The sequence below is a fragment of the Pongo pygmaeus genome, chromosome 18 (genome assembly GCF_028885625.2).
Source record: "Pongo pygmaeus isolate AG05252 chromosome 18, NHGRI_mPonPyg2-v2.0_pri, whole genome shotgun sequence".
NCBI classification, from domain to species: Eukaryota; Metazoa; Chordata; class Mammalia; order Primates; family Hominidae; genus Pongo; species Pongo pygmaeus.
Window position 1 is genome coordinate 3958025 of NC_072391.2, and position 18994 is coordinate 3977018.

The 18994-nt window shown below is 44.6% G+C and overlaps 1 protein-coding gene across 11 annotated transcripts in view; it reads right to left on the reverse strand.

Annotated features, from left to right (window-relative positions):
* Positions 1–18994, reverse strand: part of CREBBP (CREB binding protein) — a 154894-nt gene that overhangs the window by 12224 nt on the left and 123676 nt on the right. For 6 of the 11 annotated variants that reach the window (XM_063655076.1, XM_063655075.1, XM_063655073.1 and 3 more), the window contains 7 exons: positions 14493–14603; positions 12378–12434; positions 7988–8065; positions 7605–7672; positions 3127–3277; positions 2307–2453; positions 1287–1400 (listed from right to left, as the gene is read on the reverse strand). In XM_063655076.1, coding sequence (XP_063511146.1) covers positions 1287–1400; positions 2307–2453; positions 3127–3277; positions 7605–7672; positions 7988–8065; positions 12378–12434; positions 14493–14603 — 726 coding nt within the window. The remainder of the gene's footprint in view (positions 1–1286; positions 1401–2306; positions 2454–3126; positions 3278–7604; positions 7673–7987; positions 8066–12377; positions 12435–14492; positions 14604–18994) is intronic. The other 5 variants (XM_063655077.1, XM_054455748.2, XM_063655074.1 and 2 more) reach the window with 1 other exon arrangement.

Genomic DNA, 18994 nt, shown 5'->3' on the forward strand with positions numbered 1-18994 from the left:
TCAAGTTTCAGAAGCGAATGGGGCAGGTCTAGAGTACAGAAACCAAGTGCTAGAGAAGGAAGCCAGACCCAAGACAGCATACACTGCAGGGTTCCGTTTACACAAAGGTTTCACAAAAGACAAATTCAGAGAGACAAAGTAGATTAGTGGTCGCCTGGGGCAGGGATGGATTAACAGCAAGGGGCAGGAGGAAAATTTTTTTTCTTTTCTTTTTTTTTGGGGGGCAGAGTTTCATTCTTGTTGCCCAGGGTGGAGTGCAATGGCATGATCTTGACTCACCGCAACCTCCGTCTCCCTGGTTCAAGTGATTCTCCTGCCCCCGCCTCCTGAGTAGCTGGGATTACCCTAGGCACCTGCCACCACGCCCGGCTAATTTTTTGTATTTTTAGTAGAGACAGGGTTTCACCATGTTGGTCAGGCTGGTCTTGAACTCCTGATCTCAGGTGATCCACCTGCCTTGGCCTCCCAAAGTACTAGGATTACAGACTGGGTGAGCCAATTTTTTTGTATTTTTCTTTTTCTTTTTTTTTTTTGAGATGGAGTCTTGCTCTGTCGCCCACGCTGGAGTGCAGTGGCACAATCTCAGCTCACTGCAACACCCCGCCTCCTGGGTTCAAGCAATTCTCCTGCCTCAGCCTCTTGAGTACCTGGGATTACAGGCTCATGCTACCATGCCCGGCTAACTTTTGTATTTTTAGTAGAGACGGGGTTTCACCATGTTGGTCAGGCTGGTCTCAAACTCCTGACCTTGTGATCTGCCCGCCTCGGCCTCCCAAAGTACTAGGATTACAGGTGTGAGCCACTGCGCCTTGCCTTTTTTTAATTTTTAGTAGAGATGGGGTTTCACCATGTTGGTCAGGCTGGTCTTGAACTCCTGACTTCAGATGATCCACCGCAGCAGGAGGGATCTTATAGGCCAATAACAATGTTCTGAAACTGACTTGTGATAGTTGCACTAATGCGTAAAGTTACTAAAAACCACTGAATCATACATCCAAAAAAGGGGAATTCTATGATATGTAAATTTTGCCTCAATAAAGTTAAAAAAAAAAAAAAAGGGAATGAAAAGGAAGTAAAGGTAGGGAAAGAGCTTGCTACGTGCCCAGGAGCCAGACCTGTGAGGCTCGGGGAGCACCTGGAAAGAGGAGCTTTGGAGATTCTGAATTTATCTTAGGAAGTAAAAATAAAAACACATAAAACTTAAAATACCCATTATTTCACAGAATAAACATACAGTAAAAAATAAAGGGTTTTTACTAGTTCCAAATAATTTAATCCAAACTCACCCCAATTTCTTCACATACTCTAAATATCCAATAAGGATCTCATGGTAAACGGCTGTGCGGAGGCAACGTGGCCGGAAGAAATGAATACTATCCAGATAAGAAATGTACACACGCCTGTGGGAAGGAGGCACATGTTTAACTCAGGGTATCCCTCAAATTTGAAATCAAACACAAGCAACAAAAAACACCCTGGAAGTTTAATTTTTACACAGGGTCTTCCTCTGTCATTCAGGCTGCAATGTGGTGATGTGGTCACAGCTCACTGCAGCCTCAACCTCATGGGCTCAAGCAATTCTCCTGCCTCAGACTCCCACGTAGTTAGGATGACAAGGCATGTACCATCATGCCCAGATAATTTATTTTTTGTAGAGATAGGGTCTCACTTTGTTGCCCAGACTTGTCTCAAACTCCTGTGCTCCAGTGATCCTCCCACCTCGGCCTCCCACAGTGCTGTGATTGGCCAGTTTTTGTTTTGATGGTATTTACACTGGCCACCAAACAGGATGTGATAAACAAACAAACAAACCAAAAACCAAAAACCAACCGGTCACCAACCCTGCTGCCAACCAGTTAAATGGAATTCAGTTTTCATCACTGAACAAAAGGATGAATGGCACCACTCGGCACAGAGAGCCACAGTTAGGGCAAACTGAGAAAAGCCACTTTTAGTTCCCTCTTGCCCAGGTTCCTGACTGCACATGAAGTCCCTCGTGGCAGAGCTACTTCCTCTGTTCAGGTGCCAGGCTGTCCCATCCCAACTCCCCACGTTTACCTGCCTTAGGTAAGAGCGGGTCCCACACAAACTTGCCACACAAAACACACTAACTGCAGTCATCTCAACAGTTCATTTCCCGCTAGTTTAATGGAAAACAAAACTAACTACTTTGGTTAGTTAACTGTGGTTTGATTTACTTTAATCCCCTATGAAGGCTCACAGGCTCCTCTGGGACACTTAAGGGCCCTGGTCTATCCTAACACAGCTCACTGAATGACACACTCCGGAAGGAGCTGGAAAACTACCTTGTGTTTGGAGGGGGGCAATCAGAGCCATATTCTTGGACGTGCATTCCAAAAAAGCAGACATCCACGCCGTCAATTTCCTCAAAAGCAAACAGAGCTTTGGTTCGATATGGGAAAGATTCAGACATTTCCCCAGAATCCACAAACCTGAAACAAAAGCCAGAGCCGGACATTTACAAAGGCTGTTGCTGACAAGGTGCTTCTGCACACCAGGCCTGCTCCTCTAACTCTGGCCACTGCAAATGAGCGGAGGCATAGCCACCTCCTCAGACCGTGGCCTGGAGTCCTCCCTATGGGCCAATCAGCCCCGGAGCAGGGAGCACCTGCTTTCTGACCAGTTTCCCTCACTAGGGAACTGCACCCTGTGAATGAAATACGGGATTCTGAGGAGGACTGGCTATACAGCAGTCCCCCTTATCCACGGGGTGTATGTTCCAAGACCAGCAGTGGATGCTGGAAACCGTGGACAGTATTAACCTCTATGCGTTTTTTCTTATACACCTGTACTGGTCACAAAATTTTAATTTATAAATTAGGCACAGCAAGAGATTAACAGGAATAAGCAATAATAAAACAAGACAATTATAAACAGTATACTGTAATATGTTATGTGGTCTCTCTCTCAAAATAGCTTACTGCACTGTATCGGGTAACTAAAACCCCAGACAGGACAACCGCAGCTGAGGGGGCTACTGCACGCATTCGCTGCTGCAAAGTCTTTGAAGGATGACCTCAAACTCAAGAGCTTTGTAGAGAGCAGGTTCTGGCAAGCAGGCGTGGGGACTGCTCGCAGAGCACTGTAGAGAGCAGGCACACTGACCGTGACTTCATCCCGGGCTTGACCTCCACCGTCTTGTCTGAGCTGGCCACCACTCGGACAAAAACCTCCCCGGCTTCAGGGTGATTCTGTCGCCGCAAAAATTTGTTCACTCGGTCTTCCAAGTGGTTTCCCAGTCTTGTGGTCTGCAGCCCTAGGAAGTCCAGAAGGAGCAGGTGAGAGGGCTTCAACAGCACTGCTGAAACAGTGACTGAGACTAGAGAATCCACCCCACTTTGCAGCACAGGCTGATATTTTAAAGGACTAATGTTCTCTAAACACGGAAGAAATCTAATCTGTCCTGTGACAGCAGTGTTATATAAGGGAAAGGTGGACTCTGGGATCTCAGGCACTCCACTCTTGAAAACCGTTTACGTGCCTAGGTAACCTGCATCTTTTTCTAACAGTACAGGGCAGAAGACCTATAGAGGTGGGTCCAAAATTGACAGGGGCTCTAGGGCACAGCAGAGGGATGTTTCCCTCTTGCTTCCTGCTTTCCCTGGAGGGCAGAGATGGCACACCCTCAGTGGGCTCCTCCTGCCCAGCTCTGAGGAGAAAGTCCCTACTATGGAGTCTGACGTGAGCGTGGAATGTTCTAGGGCTAACAAATTAAGCTCTGGCCAGAGCCTGTCCGGTGCCTCAGGAGCTGGCAAAGTATCGACATCCAAGCCTGCCCTGAGCCATCGCCTCGTGCGGTGCATGAAGTAAGTTTCCGAGCCTTGGCGAGGGCAGCCTTTCCTAGGCTCACCTCCCCGCCGCCACCCCTCCTCACCCAGGGCCAGCCCCGGGTGGCTACTGTCACAGGAGCTACCCAGAGGCAGGACATTACTTCAGGACAGAGAACTCCTCATATACAGGTTAAAAAACTCTAAGGGGAAGTTGCAAAAGGTTCTTAGTGATTACGTATAGACAATGAGATTTTAAAAGATGTTTTCTTCTTTGCTGGCTTTTAAATATTTCCTACATTAGTGAGAAATAGGAAAATTGGGAATTTTAGAAGATTCCTTAGCGAGCTGGAAAATTTAGACCAAACTTCTAAATTTCATTTTTCTGCAATAAACAAACCAGTGGTGCTGATTTTTGGATAAGTTGTACCTGAATAAAAATGATTTAAAAAGAAAAATGTGCCCGGGCACAATGGCTCACGCCTGTAATTCCAGCACTTTGGGAAGCCGAGGCAGGCGGATCACCTGAGGTCAGGAGTTCAAGACCAACCTGACCAAAACGGAGAAACCCCATCTCTACTAAAATACAAAATTAAGCTGGGCACGGTGGCTCACACCTGTAATCCCAGCACTTTGGGAGGCTGAGGCGAGTGGATCACCTGAGGTCAGGAGTTCGAGACCAGCCTGGCCAACATGGTGAAACCCCGTCTCCACTAAAAATGCAAAATTAGGTCGGGCACGATGGCTCATGCCTGTAATCCCAGCATTTTGGGAGGCCGAGGCAGGCGGACCACAAGGTCAGGCGATCGGGACCATCCTGGCTAACACGGTGAAACCCCATCTCTACTAAAAAACAGAAAAAATTAGGACTACAGGCATGGTGGCGGGCGCCTGTAGTCCCAGCTACTCGGGAGGCTGAGGCAGGAGAATGGCATGAACCTGGGAGGCGGAGCTTGCAGTGAGCCGAGATCGCGTGACTGCACTCCAGTGTGGGCGACAGAGCGAGACTCTGTCTCAAAAAACAAAACAAAACAAAACAAAAAAACAAAAAAAATCCCAAAAAACAAACAAAAAAAACTCTTCCAGAGTAACTTCGCTATTTGACACCTGTGATCCATACATGACTCATACACCAGAGGTGGCCTCAGACAGTACAGGGGTCTAGGCGCAGGCTGTGCTCACTGCGGTGCACGCTGCGCCACCTTCCTCACGGTGCAGCCTCTTTTTCTGTTATCACTCGATTTGGCCACTGTTCCTACTTTTTCATCACTCCTTGCCATTGCTGCAGTTATGTCCTTGTATGTGCCTTTATGCATATGTGCAAATATTTTTATAGGATACATGTGTGAAAGTAGACTTGCTAAATCTAAAAATGAACACTTTAAACTGTGCCCCTCGCTTTCTGGCATTCAACTTATATTTTCATCCATGGCGCATGACAGGGGCCTTTTGTGCCTTTTCCTTTCTCATCTCTGGACTGTATCTTTTTAAGGCAGGCTTTTCATAACACAATAAAATTATTATCTTACTTTTATCCTGAATGCATCTGTAGTTTTGTTTACTTTTCTCGCTTTTAATCTACCTGAATTTGGTTTTGCATATGGTGTATGCGAAGGAGGTGGTTTTCAATGCAAGATTAAGGAAGCATACCTTTACTCTCTGATCAGACACCACAACACCTGTGCTGACACACGCTCACACTGAGAGTAGAGCTACCTCTAGTCTCCTAGACCCTTTTCTCCTGTAATGTTCCATTTCTAGATCTTGGGCTCATCCACCGAATGCCCATGGGTCTTTCTGGATGCTGTGGTGGGAGGGGGGCTGGATCTGCTCTGGGGCCACTTGTGCCATTCTGCCCAGTCACCTCCTGCCCCTTTCCGGCAATGACTGTTCTACGGAGGCCTAGTTCTCTGGGTTCTCTGTTTTGGCTACTGAGCCTCTGGCCCAGGGAAGAACTTCCAATTTGCTCAAATGCATTAGTGAACTCACTCAGAATGAATCCTCTGAAGCAGGGCCTCTCAAATGAAGGTAACTGTGCCCCTCCAGGGGACATCTGGCAATGTCTGGAGACATTTCTGACAGACATAATTAATTGTTGAGGAAGGTGTTACTGGCACTGAGTGGGCAGAGGCCAGGGATGCTGCTAAAATCCTAGAATGCACAGGATAGCCCCCAAAACAGAGGATTACCTGGCCTGAAATGTCACAGTGGCTCAGCTGAGAAACTGAGCTAAGGAAAAGTATTACAATAGTTTATCAATGAGTGATATTTCAGAAGTTTTTAACAGAGGCAGTGTAAGCTATAGGATAACTTTGGATGTTGGTTAACAACAGAGTTTGAACTTGAATTAAGACTCAGTCTCAAGTCTACAGGGTGGCTTCCTCCTCCCCTTCCCCCAGTGCATGGTCCATCCTAGCATTTCCATCTCTCTTCTACTCTGAGCTCCCCAAATGACCCTGGTTCTGTTGGGGATCTCCTGAGCAACATGCTAGTCACCTGTCCTGCCAGAGAAAGGTGACAGCTGTAGGGAGCAGCAGGCAAGTGAATGTTAGAACACTGCTGCAGTTGCCTTTCTTGTGTGGGTTTGCTGCTTAACTCAGCAAAAGGACAGCCTGGCACGTCAAGCTGCAGAAGGCCATCCCAAGACTTGAGAATTGACTCTATAAAGATTAAATAACCATAAACTTTTGATAACAATGTGGTCTTAAAAAAAAAAAGTCAGCTGGGCGCAGTGGCTAATGGCTGTAATCCCAGCGCTTCGGGAGGCCGAGGCGGGCGGATCACAAGGTCAAGAGATTGAGACCATCCTGGCCAACATGGTGAAACCCGTTTCTACTAAAAATACAAAAATTAGCCGGGCGTGGTGGCGGGCGCCTGTAGTCCCAGCTACTCGGGAGGCTGAGGCAGGAGAATCGCTTGAACCTGGGAGGTGGAGGTTGCAGTGAGCTGAGATTGCACCACTGCACTCCAGCCTGGCGACAGAGCGAGAATGTCTCAAATAAAAAAAAAAGAAAGTCTACTCATGCAAAGTTACTTCTAGCAGTAACAGGTTGTTCTTTCTATTTCTGCACAGGCACCATCAGCTGCAGTAACATGTCCAGCCAAGTCCACATGCAGGCCAGGCTCTTACCGCTCCCGGGGTGGCAGCTGGTTCCCAGAGGCCATGGCTCATGCCCCACTGTAGCAGAACCCAGCACCCACAGGACAGACCCATGGCAGCCCACATAGGGCCCAGGGTTAGAGAGTGCTGGCCAACATTACACCACACATGCACGCACGAGGAGTGAGGGGTCTTAGGTCTAAACCACTTGAGAATAATCTGTTGACAAATTTTCTCAGAATTTACAAAGTTTACTGTACATCTAACCTTTCATCTAAAACATGCGCTGATCATAAACGCTGACTTTCATATAACAATCAGGCCAAATATTCCCTTTAAGGGTGGACTGAGATGTTTTACACTCGATGAAGATCCACAGCCCAAGGCTGCGAGTCCTGCTCTGAGCTCTGTGCTCAGCAGCCCCGTGGCTGAGATGACCATTCTGAGAAGCACAGACTTCAGGGACTCACAGCTGTGCTGCCTATTCTCAGTGAAGCCCCTGAAGAACATTCTTGCACTCTTACCCTCATGACTGGCCTGGCTCTCCTTAAGGATGACACAAGAAAAATACAAAGTACTGGGGAAAAAACTAACGAAAATCTTTGACAAGCAAACCTCAGAACCATGTGTTGAGAGGAACCAAAGAACAATGGGGACAATTTCTACAAGTTTCTAAAATGTGCAGTCCAGGAAACAGAAAGCTTCCCGAAACTTACTCTTAGCACTGAATTTGTTTTCTTTTCGAGGTCTGCCAGTTTTCTTCAAGCAGCTGTCGCACACAAAACTGCAAAATAATAGTGGTATGATGAGACTGTATATAATGATGTAAATTGTCAAACCAACAAAATGCAGCATTCAGATATTTTGTTGGCAGTTTAAATCACATTATTATAAAATTAAAGACTGAAGAGGCAGACTGCTTTGATTCCACAATTCCTAAAGCGGACAAACACTTCGAACTTAAATTTAGAACCAACTGCCATCTCTCTTAATTGCTGAATTCTTGCTGACAACAATGAATGAGATGCAGTAGCCACTGCAACTGCCCCGCCACTGGCTCTGTGCAGAACTGCCCTCCAGGCCAGGGGAAACTACTCACCCTGAAGGCCAAATGATGTCATAGTGCAGAACGCAAATCTGATGCATCTTCCGGCCACACTCCTTGCAATCAACGAAACTAGGAGATAAAGAAGGCGCACTGTTAAAGCACACGGAACCACAAGACCAGAGTCACTTGTAGAAGTCTGTGTGTGCGTCCACACCTTGTTCTCTGGGTTACTTTGAGTAGTGCTGACATTAATGCATGTGTTGGCTGATTCAGCTATATTTTACAATGCATCCATATGATATCTTCTATAGGAAAAAGCTTTCTTCTTTTCTTTGTACAAGCGCTTCATTCCTCTTTTCTCCCAATCTCCCTTTGCAACCAGAAAGGAAACTTTATTTTTAAAAATTGCTGTGACAAATACATATTTCACAGGCTGGTATTTCTGACACTGCTACACATTTTCAAGAACAATGCCTTCTCTAGGTGATTTCACATGCCTAAACTGACTTAAAAAATAGAGAACAATACTTTTAGAGTTCTGAACATGGGCTCTTAAGTCTAAAATTGTTTAGGATACTAATGGGAAACATGGCCAGTTCAGAGCAGCCACGCTAGGCGCAAGGCACAAAAACACCAGTTCTGAGAGGCACAAAAACACCAGTTCTGAGTCAGTTACAAAAGGTGGAATGTGTCAGGCCTACTGGCAAGTTGACAAGGATTTATTCAAGTAAACACTGGTGAAGCGAGAGGATGGACCACCCATTCCCCACGAATCCTCCAGACTGTTCTACGGCAGCCCACAACCACAGCCCACCAGGGCTCCGTCACCTCCAGGAACTGCCTCAACCCAGGAATCTTAAATGCCAAGATGCCTTGAGGTCAAGACCTTGGGTTTTTGTCAGCTCCCTCCCTTGCTGCCACCACAATGCATACCTCCGAGGAGGGGCTGAAGGGACTGGTGAGTAATGTGACTCCCTGTGTGCTCCTGAGGTCTGAGCTACAGCTCCCTCTACAGTGTGCCCCTGCCCTTGTCCCCTTAATCTGTCCATTGCACGTGCTATGCAAGCCCTCAGCCATGGGTCTATCCTCATCTGGCTTCTCTGCCCAGTCTGCTGGAGGGAAAGAAAAGACACACACACAAAACTGCGAAAAAAACCACACAAAAATGGCGGCACCCGTTCATGGTCCTATGGCACTCTCTGACAGCCCTGCTCTGTCTGGCTCCCTCTCCCTTCCACGTGGCAGCTGCTCTGAATCTGCACTCCTTTCCTCCAGTGCTTATCCTCCACAAGCCCTGGCTTTGAAAACTCAGCCACTGAGCCCATTCCCTATGCTAAGAATTTCAAAGGTTGGGGCCAAGAACTTCCTCAATTCCTGTGCCGTCTTCAAAGGTCCCCTGCTCTCAACTCTTCCCTCCCATGTCAGGGGAAAGGAGTGCCCCCCAAAACTGCACTGGGGACAGGTGCAGTGGCTCACACCTGTAATCCTAGCATGTGGAGAGGCTGAGGTGGAAGGACTGCTTTACTGGGAGTTTGAGACCAGCCTGGGTAAAATATGGAGACCCCGTCTCTACAAAAAATTTAAAAATTAGCTGGGCACGGAGGTGTGTGCCTGTAGTCCCAGTTACTTAGGAGGCTGAGCTGGGAGGACTGCTTGAGTCTGGGAGGTTGTGGCTGCAGTGCGCTATGACTGCACCCCTGCACTCCAGCCTGGGTGACACAGCAAGATCCTGTTTCAAAAACAACAAACAAAATCCAAACAAACAAAAACACTGCATATTCTAGACCCCATGACATCCATTTTGAATTTCTCCCTTTCTCCCACTCCCAATTATTATTGGCCAACTAGGTGTCTCCCCTTCCCTCAGTTCCCCAGCAAGCCCCCCTGCCCAGCTCCAAAAGCTCTTGCTTTAATTGGGGTTTCAGTTTCTTGCATTCTCCTTCTTTGTGTCTCTTAACTAATTTCTCTACTACAGAACAATGTCTTTTCCTCTTCTCATCAGTTCACCTCATAGACCAAAGATGACCCTCTTCCACTAGAACCAATGCTATTCTTCAAAACCTCCTCAGCACATTATAGGATAAAGTCTAAATGTCAAGAGACAGTGTAATGGCCCTTCATGAAGTTAACCTCTGCCTACCAACCACCCACTCCAGGGGCCTTGTAGTTTTATTGAGCAACCTGTGTTCTTTCATGCCTTTGTTTCTAGAATGCTCTGCAGCTTCGACTAAGTGTCACCTTGTCCAGGAAACCAGGCCCAACTGTGGTGATGCCGCTCTGCCCAGGCGGGGTCCCTTCTGTCTGGGACTCACTTGTACTGTCTCCTGCTGCAGGCTGTGCCATTACCCAGCTGTCTCTCTAGACTACAACCAGCAGGAAGGAGACCCCTTCACTCATCCATGTGTTCCCTCTGCCTGGCACCTACTACTTGAATGTAATATATCTTGAAGTTGAAAAGTAGATATAAATTGGCCGGGCACGGTGGCTCACGCCTGTAATCCCAGCACTTTGGGAGGCCGAGGTGGGTAGATCACGAGGTCAGGAGTTCAAGACCAGCCTGGTCAAGATGGTGAAACCTCGTCTCTACTAAAAATACAGGCTGGGCGCGGTGGCTCACACCTGTAATCCCAGCACTTTGGGAGGCCGAGGCGGGTGGATCACGAGGTCAGGAGATTGAGACCATCCTGGCTAACATGGTGAAACCCCGTCTCTACTAAAAATACAAAAAAATTAGCCAGGTGTGGTGGCACATGCCTGTAATCCCAGCTACTCGGGAGGCTGAGGCAGGAGAATCGCTTGAACCAGGGAGATGGAGGTTGCGGTGAGCTGAGATTGTGCCATTGCACTCCAGCCTGGACAACAAGAGTGAAACTCCATCTCAAAAATTAAAAATAAATAAATAAATAAATAAATAAATACATACATACATACATACATACATAAATTAGCTGGGCGTGGTGGCGGGCACCTGTAATCCCAGCCACTCAGGAGGCCAAGGCAGAGAATTGCTTGAATCTGGGAGGCGGAGGTTGCAGTGAGCCGAGATTGCGCCACTGCACTCCAGCCTGTGGGACAGAGCAAGACTTGTCTCGGGGGGGAAAAAAAAAGGAAAGAAAAGTAGATATAAACCATAATGAAACTATAAAGCCAAGGAGAGAAAGACACAATGTGAAAACAAAGGTGGAAGGTCAGGAAAAACAATCCGATGGTCATGAGAGGGCTGGGCGCTCTGCCCTGGCATCTCGCCAAGACTACAGCTCTAGGATTTCACATCATTGTCCTGTCTGTGTACCAGGTGCTGGTAAAGATGAAGTAACCTGCCAAAAGTCAAGCTAGGTTTCCAGAGGTGCCCTGGGTAGAAATCTGTGCTTGCCACTCTAGCCACTGGCTTCCCTGGAGAGGGTCAGGATAGGGAGAGCAGGATCTGCTGTTCCTTGCCTTGGCTGAGTCACAGCCCACATTTCCCAAGTAGCCAACGCTCCTGGAGCCTGTGCTCACCGTGGGGACAAAAAATAGCCAGTATTGCCATGCCAATTTGGAGTGCCCTCAGAACTTTACATTGGGGACCTGGGAAGAGGCTACCACACTGAAGAAACTCTGAAGTCTCTTTAGGGGCTGTTATGAAGCAAGGTTAGCAAATGCAGCACTCTCACTCATCACTGTAGAAAAGTGCTTAACAGGGCCAGGCGTGGTGGCTCACACCTGTAATCCCAGCACTTTGGGAGGCCGAGACGGGCAGATCATGAGGTCAGGAGATAGAGACCATCCTGGCTAACACAGTGAAACTCCGTCTCTACTAAAAATACAAAAAATCAGCCAGGCGTGGTGGTGGGCACCTGTAGTCCCAGCTACTCGGGAGGCTGAGGCAGGAGAATGGCGTGAACCTGGGAGGCGGAGCCTGCAGTGAGCCGAGATCGTGCCACTGCACTCCAGCCTGGGGGACAGAGCGAGACTGTCTCAAAAAACAAAACAAAACAAAAACAACAACCAAAAAAAGTGCTTAACAATGGCAAGAACATGTGCCAAGCTTTACATTATTTGAGAAAGCAGTTTCCAAGAGGTTTTCTTTCTGGTATCTCCCTTTAAACGATACTACTAGTACTACCCCACCAAATACTCCTACCTTTGGTCTCTAAAGATTCATGCTAAATGGCTTCTTAAAGACACCCATGATCAAATTATTAGAGAGGTTCTCATAGAACGAAAACATCCATTTAATCTTATCATTGTTAAAATCCAGTAACTAGAGAACATGTTACACAGACATACATATTTTGTTTAAGTTTAAAAAGAATCTATATCTAAAAGATAACCTCACACCAGAAATTCCACTTACGGCAACATATTTCCAATGTTTTTACCCACAATCCACTCCATAAGGAGTAACTTTACCGATTTCAAACCAAAACTAAAAGTAAAAAAGAAATAGCTATATACTTACGGTTCGGGGTCTAAGGTATCATTTTTCTTCTTTTCAAACTGATCCTTTGAAATTGTCCTTGTTTTAAAATAAGAAAACACGTTTTATTAACTTAGATTTATCTGTTGAGTATAAACTATAGGGTCTCTGGAATGTTATTTTGTAACTAGTTCCTTCAAACAAAAAGACATGATGGCCCCTTAAAATCTCAAGCACATGTAATAATGGAATGAACAGAAAATTTAATTTCGCAGAACACTACAATGTCTTTTTCCACATATTCCACTATCATTTCTTTTCTTTCTTTTTTTTTCAGAGACAGGGTCTTGCTCTGTTGCCCAGGCTGGAGTGCAGTGGCATGATCATGGCTCATTGCAGCCTTAACCTCCTAGGCTCAAGTGATCCCCCTGGGTAGCTGGGACTAAAGGCATGCACCACCATGACTGGCTAATTTTTTGATTTTTTGTGGAGATGGGGGTCTCATTATGTTGCCAAGGCTGAACTCAAAACTAACCCCGGTTCTGAGTAGCTGGGACTACAGGTACAAACCACCACGCCCTGTTAAGTTTTTTTTTAATTTTTGTAGAGATGGGGGTCTCACTATGTTGCTCAGGCAACAATCCAATTATTAATCACACAACTAGACTAAAGAGAATTAGGATGACAAGGGAAATAAATTGAAAATGTAGAATTTCAGTCACTTTGGTTTGTTTGTCTTACAAGTTAGGTTTTTTCTGCATTTGAACAAAGAAAATGGTAGCGTGTAAGTGCATACACTGCTGGAAACCGCTCCTGTGGCAAAGCCTTCCCTTCTGTTGGGGGAAGTCACACTGTGGGTACGGTGGTAGGAATCATGGAAGACTGGGGAACTCAGTCTGACGAAAAGAGGGAACGGCAGACCTGGGCAGATGTGGTGGGTGGCTGGCAGGTTTTTAGGTATTTAAGCATAGAAATGAGTTGATAACACAATTTGTGCATTTGCTTTTTCTTGCCACACAGTGGCCATTCTATCGCTCGAAGGTAACTCTGCCGTATAATAAACACTGGAAATACAAGTTTAACCCCGTGCAGGAATGAACTAACAAAGTCATACCCGTCCACTTCGGAGCTGGTAAACAATAGGTAAAGCACTAGTGAGGGAAGGAGACACATTTAGACTTTAGGCCAAAAAATGGGGCTGGAGAACACTGGAATCCATTAATCTGCATTAGAATTCAGCAACTGAAAGGATGGAGGTTTAAGTGGAGATAAACTAAATGTAAAGGGCAGGGCATGTACACCAAACTCATTTTTTGCTACTGCCAGTTCTGTAAATGGGGCTACCTGGTTTCTCAGGTATAACTGAAAATTTACATGGTTGGGCATGGTGGCCCCAGCACTTTGGAAGGCCAAGGCAGGAGGACTGCTTGAGGCAAGAGTTCGAGACCAGCCTGGGTAACAACAGTGAGACCCCATTTCAAAAAAAAAATTAAAATAAAGAAAATTTATAATTCCCCAAAATGGAAGTTGACAACCACTAGGAAAAAGCAATTATTTTAGAAAAAAAGACAGACCAAGGTCAAGAGAGACCAGTGGTCTCCAGTGGTAGGCCACAGTACCACCTCCTTAAATGATAAAGGCAGAGGTGGCACTGTGGTTCAGCCAAAACACATTTTTCAGTGTAAATGTATATGAATACACATATTCAAATTAAATGTGAGCATAGTTAATATGAAACAAACCCCACAACACAACAGACTGTAATCCCAGCACTTTGGAAAGCCCAGGCAGGTGGATTGTGCTTCAGTCTAGGAGTTTGAGACTAGCCTGGGCAACATGGCGAGACCTCGTCTCTACAAAAAATACAAAAAAATTAGCTGGGTATGGTGGCGTGCACCTGTAATCCCAGCTACTTGAGAGGCTGAGAAAGGAGGATCGCTTGAACCCAAGAGGTCAAGGCTGCAGTGAGTCGAGATAGTGCCACTGCACACCACCCAGGTGACAGAATGAGAACCTGTCTCAAAAAACAAAAAACCAAAAAACATTGCATGAAAGTCAAAATGGCACTGGTACTTTCCTTATAGTCATTGGTAAGAGGAAAAAACAATTTAAGGTCACCCTCCCTCACCCCAGAAAAAATGACAGGATGGTACTTACGTCTGGGGCTGTGAAGGGTCGTCACCCAGGGTCACATTCTCGCCCTGGATCTCTGTGAAACACTTCTCACAGAAATGATACCTGTCAGCAAGAAGGCCATACTTGGGTGAACTGGTCCATCATAACACACAGCCACCCAAGCAACGAAGCCACCAATCAGAGCAGGGCAGAGCACCACGACGAAGGGGGGGCGTTGTTGGTTGATTGATGGGTCAGTGAGGACAATGAAAGGAACAGGGGGCAGGTGGGGAAAGGCAAGATTAGAGAACAGGGAAGGGAACAAATAGCACAGACACAGAGGTAAGACGCAGACACCAAGACAACACAGAGCAGAAAGCCAAGGCAAAGCATTGATTAGCATTCGGTCTCATTGCACACATCACAGGCCATCATCACTAACAACGACAGGCTCGGTCCGGCTCCAAGAGGCAAATGTTTTCAAGGAGTTGTTAATACTAGAATTGTATGGAGCCCAAATTTAGGAATCTGAATTTTGTTCTTACTCAGAGAAAGTCAAATATAACTCCAGGGTTTGAGATGGAAAAATTTACTTGAACAAAACAGTCTGACAAAAGGCCTTAAAAAAGCAATTTAAACTGAAATAGCTTTATTTTTCAAAATGGAAAATTTATGCTTGACAGCAATTCAGAGATTTTATTTCCGGTATTAAGCCAGATCTTTAAATGTATGAAAATGCTGAGCACCCAGAACTGATTTTAATTTTTTCCTTTTTTTTTCATGTTAATCATTCAGTTAATTGTGTTACAATACAAATGAAACCAAATCCATATTCTAGACAAACATTGAACATAAATGCAGTCAGGGTCAAAGACTTTCCACCCATTTATCAATATGAATATACAGAGTAAGAAATGTGATATATTGTATAAGAAATACAATATATGTAAATCCATCAACAATCTTTGAAAATTCAATTCTAAGCTTTGATTTGACGTTTTTGGTACTGGGACCAATCATTCATCAATCTGAAAGACTTTGCGAATGACTGTTCTGACTTGGGGGCAATCCAAGTTAAGTGAATTTAGAGTTAATCTTTAAAGAACAATCTGCATTTGAGAAATTATCCATCACCCCAATTTCTTGTAAGACAATATAGAGCCTGGGCTCAAGCTATCAAATACAAACAATTAAAATAAAAACTACTAAATGTTTGGAAAGGACATAAATGAGAAATCAACAGAAATGCAGGCTGATGCTGCATAAAACAAGATGAGTACACAAGAATATCGTAAGAATAAACGAGCGGGTGGAGGTGGATCACACAAGCGAGAAGAATGAGTGTCAGGTAGCGACGGCAGCACGAATGCGGTTTAGTGCTCAAAACTATGTCTACAAGATGCCAGGAAGGATTAGTATTAAAAACAGTGCGACAGGACTCGAGCGCCAGGCTGAACCACCAAGTGCAGAATGGGACGCAGCAGCTGCAGTCTCACTCACTTGCGCACTCACACGGCTACAGAAGACTGAGGTGTGGGCCACCGTGTGGCCAGTTCACTACCACTAGGACAGGTCCCCCCACAAGTCCCAAATCTAATCTTAATTCAATACGTTGAGCATTTTGTCTGTTGTATTTCACTAACCACACGCATACAGCAAATTTTAAAGCATACAACTTCAGTGCATGCGCATCTCAAGATGAGCCAATTTTTTGTGTTTGGTTGATGAGGAACATGACAGATTCACTGGATTAATGAAGGTTTCTTGCTGGGACTAATTTATTTGGCACTAACTCAATTAATAAATTATGTCAGGATTTAACACTCTGACAGGGAACAGGCAGATTAATGTTTTTCTTTAAATATGTATTTTTTTTTTTCCCTGAATGAACTATATCAATATTCTGGCCATTCACTATTTTGTAAATATCCTAAAATCCTGTATGGAGAAGAACTTCCATGTGCAGGAGGGTATGGTCATCACTGGCAAGAAGGAATTAAAGTACAAAAACTATAAACCAATTCAGTGGCAACCAAAACAATACGCAAAAAAGACATTCCCTCAATCCGCAATACTTCCCTTTTATAAGTAAAACTCTGAATTGAGTGCTCCATTCATGATACAATCAAACACGCAGCACTATGGCCAACTAGAAGGGACCGTTCAAGACATTCTGAAATGAAACTCCCACTGTAATCACAGGTGAGTCTACATGGTTTTAAAATCCTGGAGAAATCCTTTGCTTTTATTTAAGGACAGCAAGCCCAGCAACATCCAGGAAACAACAACCATAAACCCATCTTTTCCCACCGAGGAAAGTGACACAGAGGGAGGCACTGGTGATGGAATGGCAGCCCATGCAGTGGCTGGGAAACTGAGGCTCTTCCTGTATGATTGACTCCCACCCTGGAAAATCCCAGGATCAGAACCGGGGAGGCAAAACATGTCAACAGACTCCTTGTCTGCCCCAAAACTGCTGGAGAAATGGACAATTTAGCCTGTTCGTGTTTAAGAAGGGGAGGAAGAGGGGCCCGTGGCTTCACTTTATTACTGTTCTGAGAGAGGAAGACAGCACACAGAAAAGGGAGAAGTCACCCCCAACTAGTAAAATCAGCTAAAGCAACCCTGGCAGTCAATGAGTGATAGATGTTATTGCCAGACTGCCCCTACCTTCTTACCTAGTCCATACTTTATTCTCCCTGGAAACACATAAAAATTTAGAAATTCACTTTTCAACTTAAGCGCCTAGATGACATTTTGCCTGGTGTGAAGGAAGCAGCTTGATGAATATGGAATTGCAAAGGAGAAATACTTCACATAATCCAGTGATGATGCATTTCAGGGTTGCTAAAGTTAGTACAATGTAACTGCATAGTTTATCTGTAAGGGTAATTTAATATATGGACTAAGTTTTCAAATGCAGATTGTTTTAAGTACCATATCAGTACGTATTACTGGGATATCTATAGATGATATTATCTATAGATACTAACTGGGAAATCTAAAGAACAGTTTTTCCAACATGAGTTACTTTCAAATTTGCGAAGTATGAAAACAAGTGAAAATGTAACCATACGCTCGCTTATATATTACGGTTTCACTTGTTTAAATGATCTGTAGGATTTTTTATTGTTCTAAGTGCCCAGTTTAGGACTACAAGTGCCAAGACAATTATTCATAAGAACACTGCAGTGTTCATAAATAGTCAAAGTTGAAAATAAAAACATGAGCAGTTAAAGTATTTGTTACAGAATCAGGCCACTGCTTTCTTAGGATTATAACATGCTAACCTACTCAGATACACTGTTCTAGAGAGTATGCCTGTGAACAGCTGAGGAATGCTAAGCCTACGCTTTAAAAATTATCACTAATAAAATGGTACTCCTTTATTTGCATTTCCACTCTTAAAAATACATTACTTTTGTTTAGTAAAAATGAAGTTCTATACAGAAATAAAATCAGATGTTTCAGAACTTTCATGCCATCAATGACTCGTTGATCCTACCAATTCCATTTAACTTTAATTGCTCTCAATGTAAAAGACCAAAATCTGTGCAAATCAGCAAAGGCAGGGTACCAACGGACCCAGGAACAGGCCCCAGGAACAGGCCCCACAACACTTTAGAGACAGTGGTAAACAATCTACCTTCCTTCTAGACCAAAACTGTGTTGGACAACGTAGCAGGGGTGGCATTTTTCTGGGTATAGTTAATATTAACCTTTCTCTTAAGATATCATTAACTTTATCTTGCTTGGCACAAATGGTTTTTAAAGTGCATTCCTATTCATCATTTCATCGAGGACTTGACAAAATGAGGCTGCGAGGGAAGACGCTATTGTCTGTATCACAGACAAGGCTAAGCTTAATACATTAATACATCATGGGGTCTGCTGAAGGTCATGGGGCTAAAAGCATAAATGGAGTGGCCAGAACTTCCAAAAGAGCAGCAAGTCACTATGGGAGAGATCCCATTAGGAAGGGGCTATGGTATCATTTTAAACTTGATCATAAAATGTTTCTATTGATAAAGGGGAAGTTGAGATGGAAATCAGACTCTGAATGTTAAACTATTTTCAGCAGGACAATTGCACACACTGCACTTCCAGCAGGGATGCAGTTTAGGGTCTGTCCTTCCCCCTTGCACCAGTGTTTCACTACATTGAACAGTATTAGGAATAAGCAGGCCAGGCTTATTCCTAATAGAAAAGGCTTAGGAATCTTTTTTTGAGACATTTTTGTGTCAAAAGGATTTTTTTAAAAATAGGATTTTGATGGGAGTTATTGCTTATCTTGAATACGGATTTTTTTTTAAAACATAAAAGAATTAAAACACATAACCATAAAATTCCAAAATTTTCAGGCCTGTGAACAAATAACAAAAAGCCTTCTGTCTTCTTTGAAGTATAGGACATAATTACTACGACCAAACAAGAGTAAAATAATAAAAAATGCCAAACACCAGTGTTGACACTTAATATTTGAACCTAAAGACAAAAAACAGGCACCAAGCTCTATCTTGGCCACAGAGAATCCAGCTGCTGCC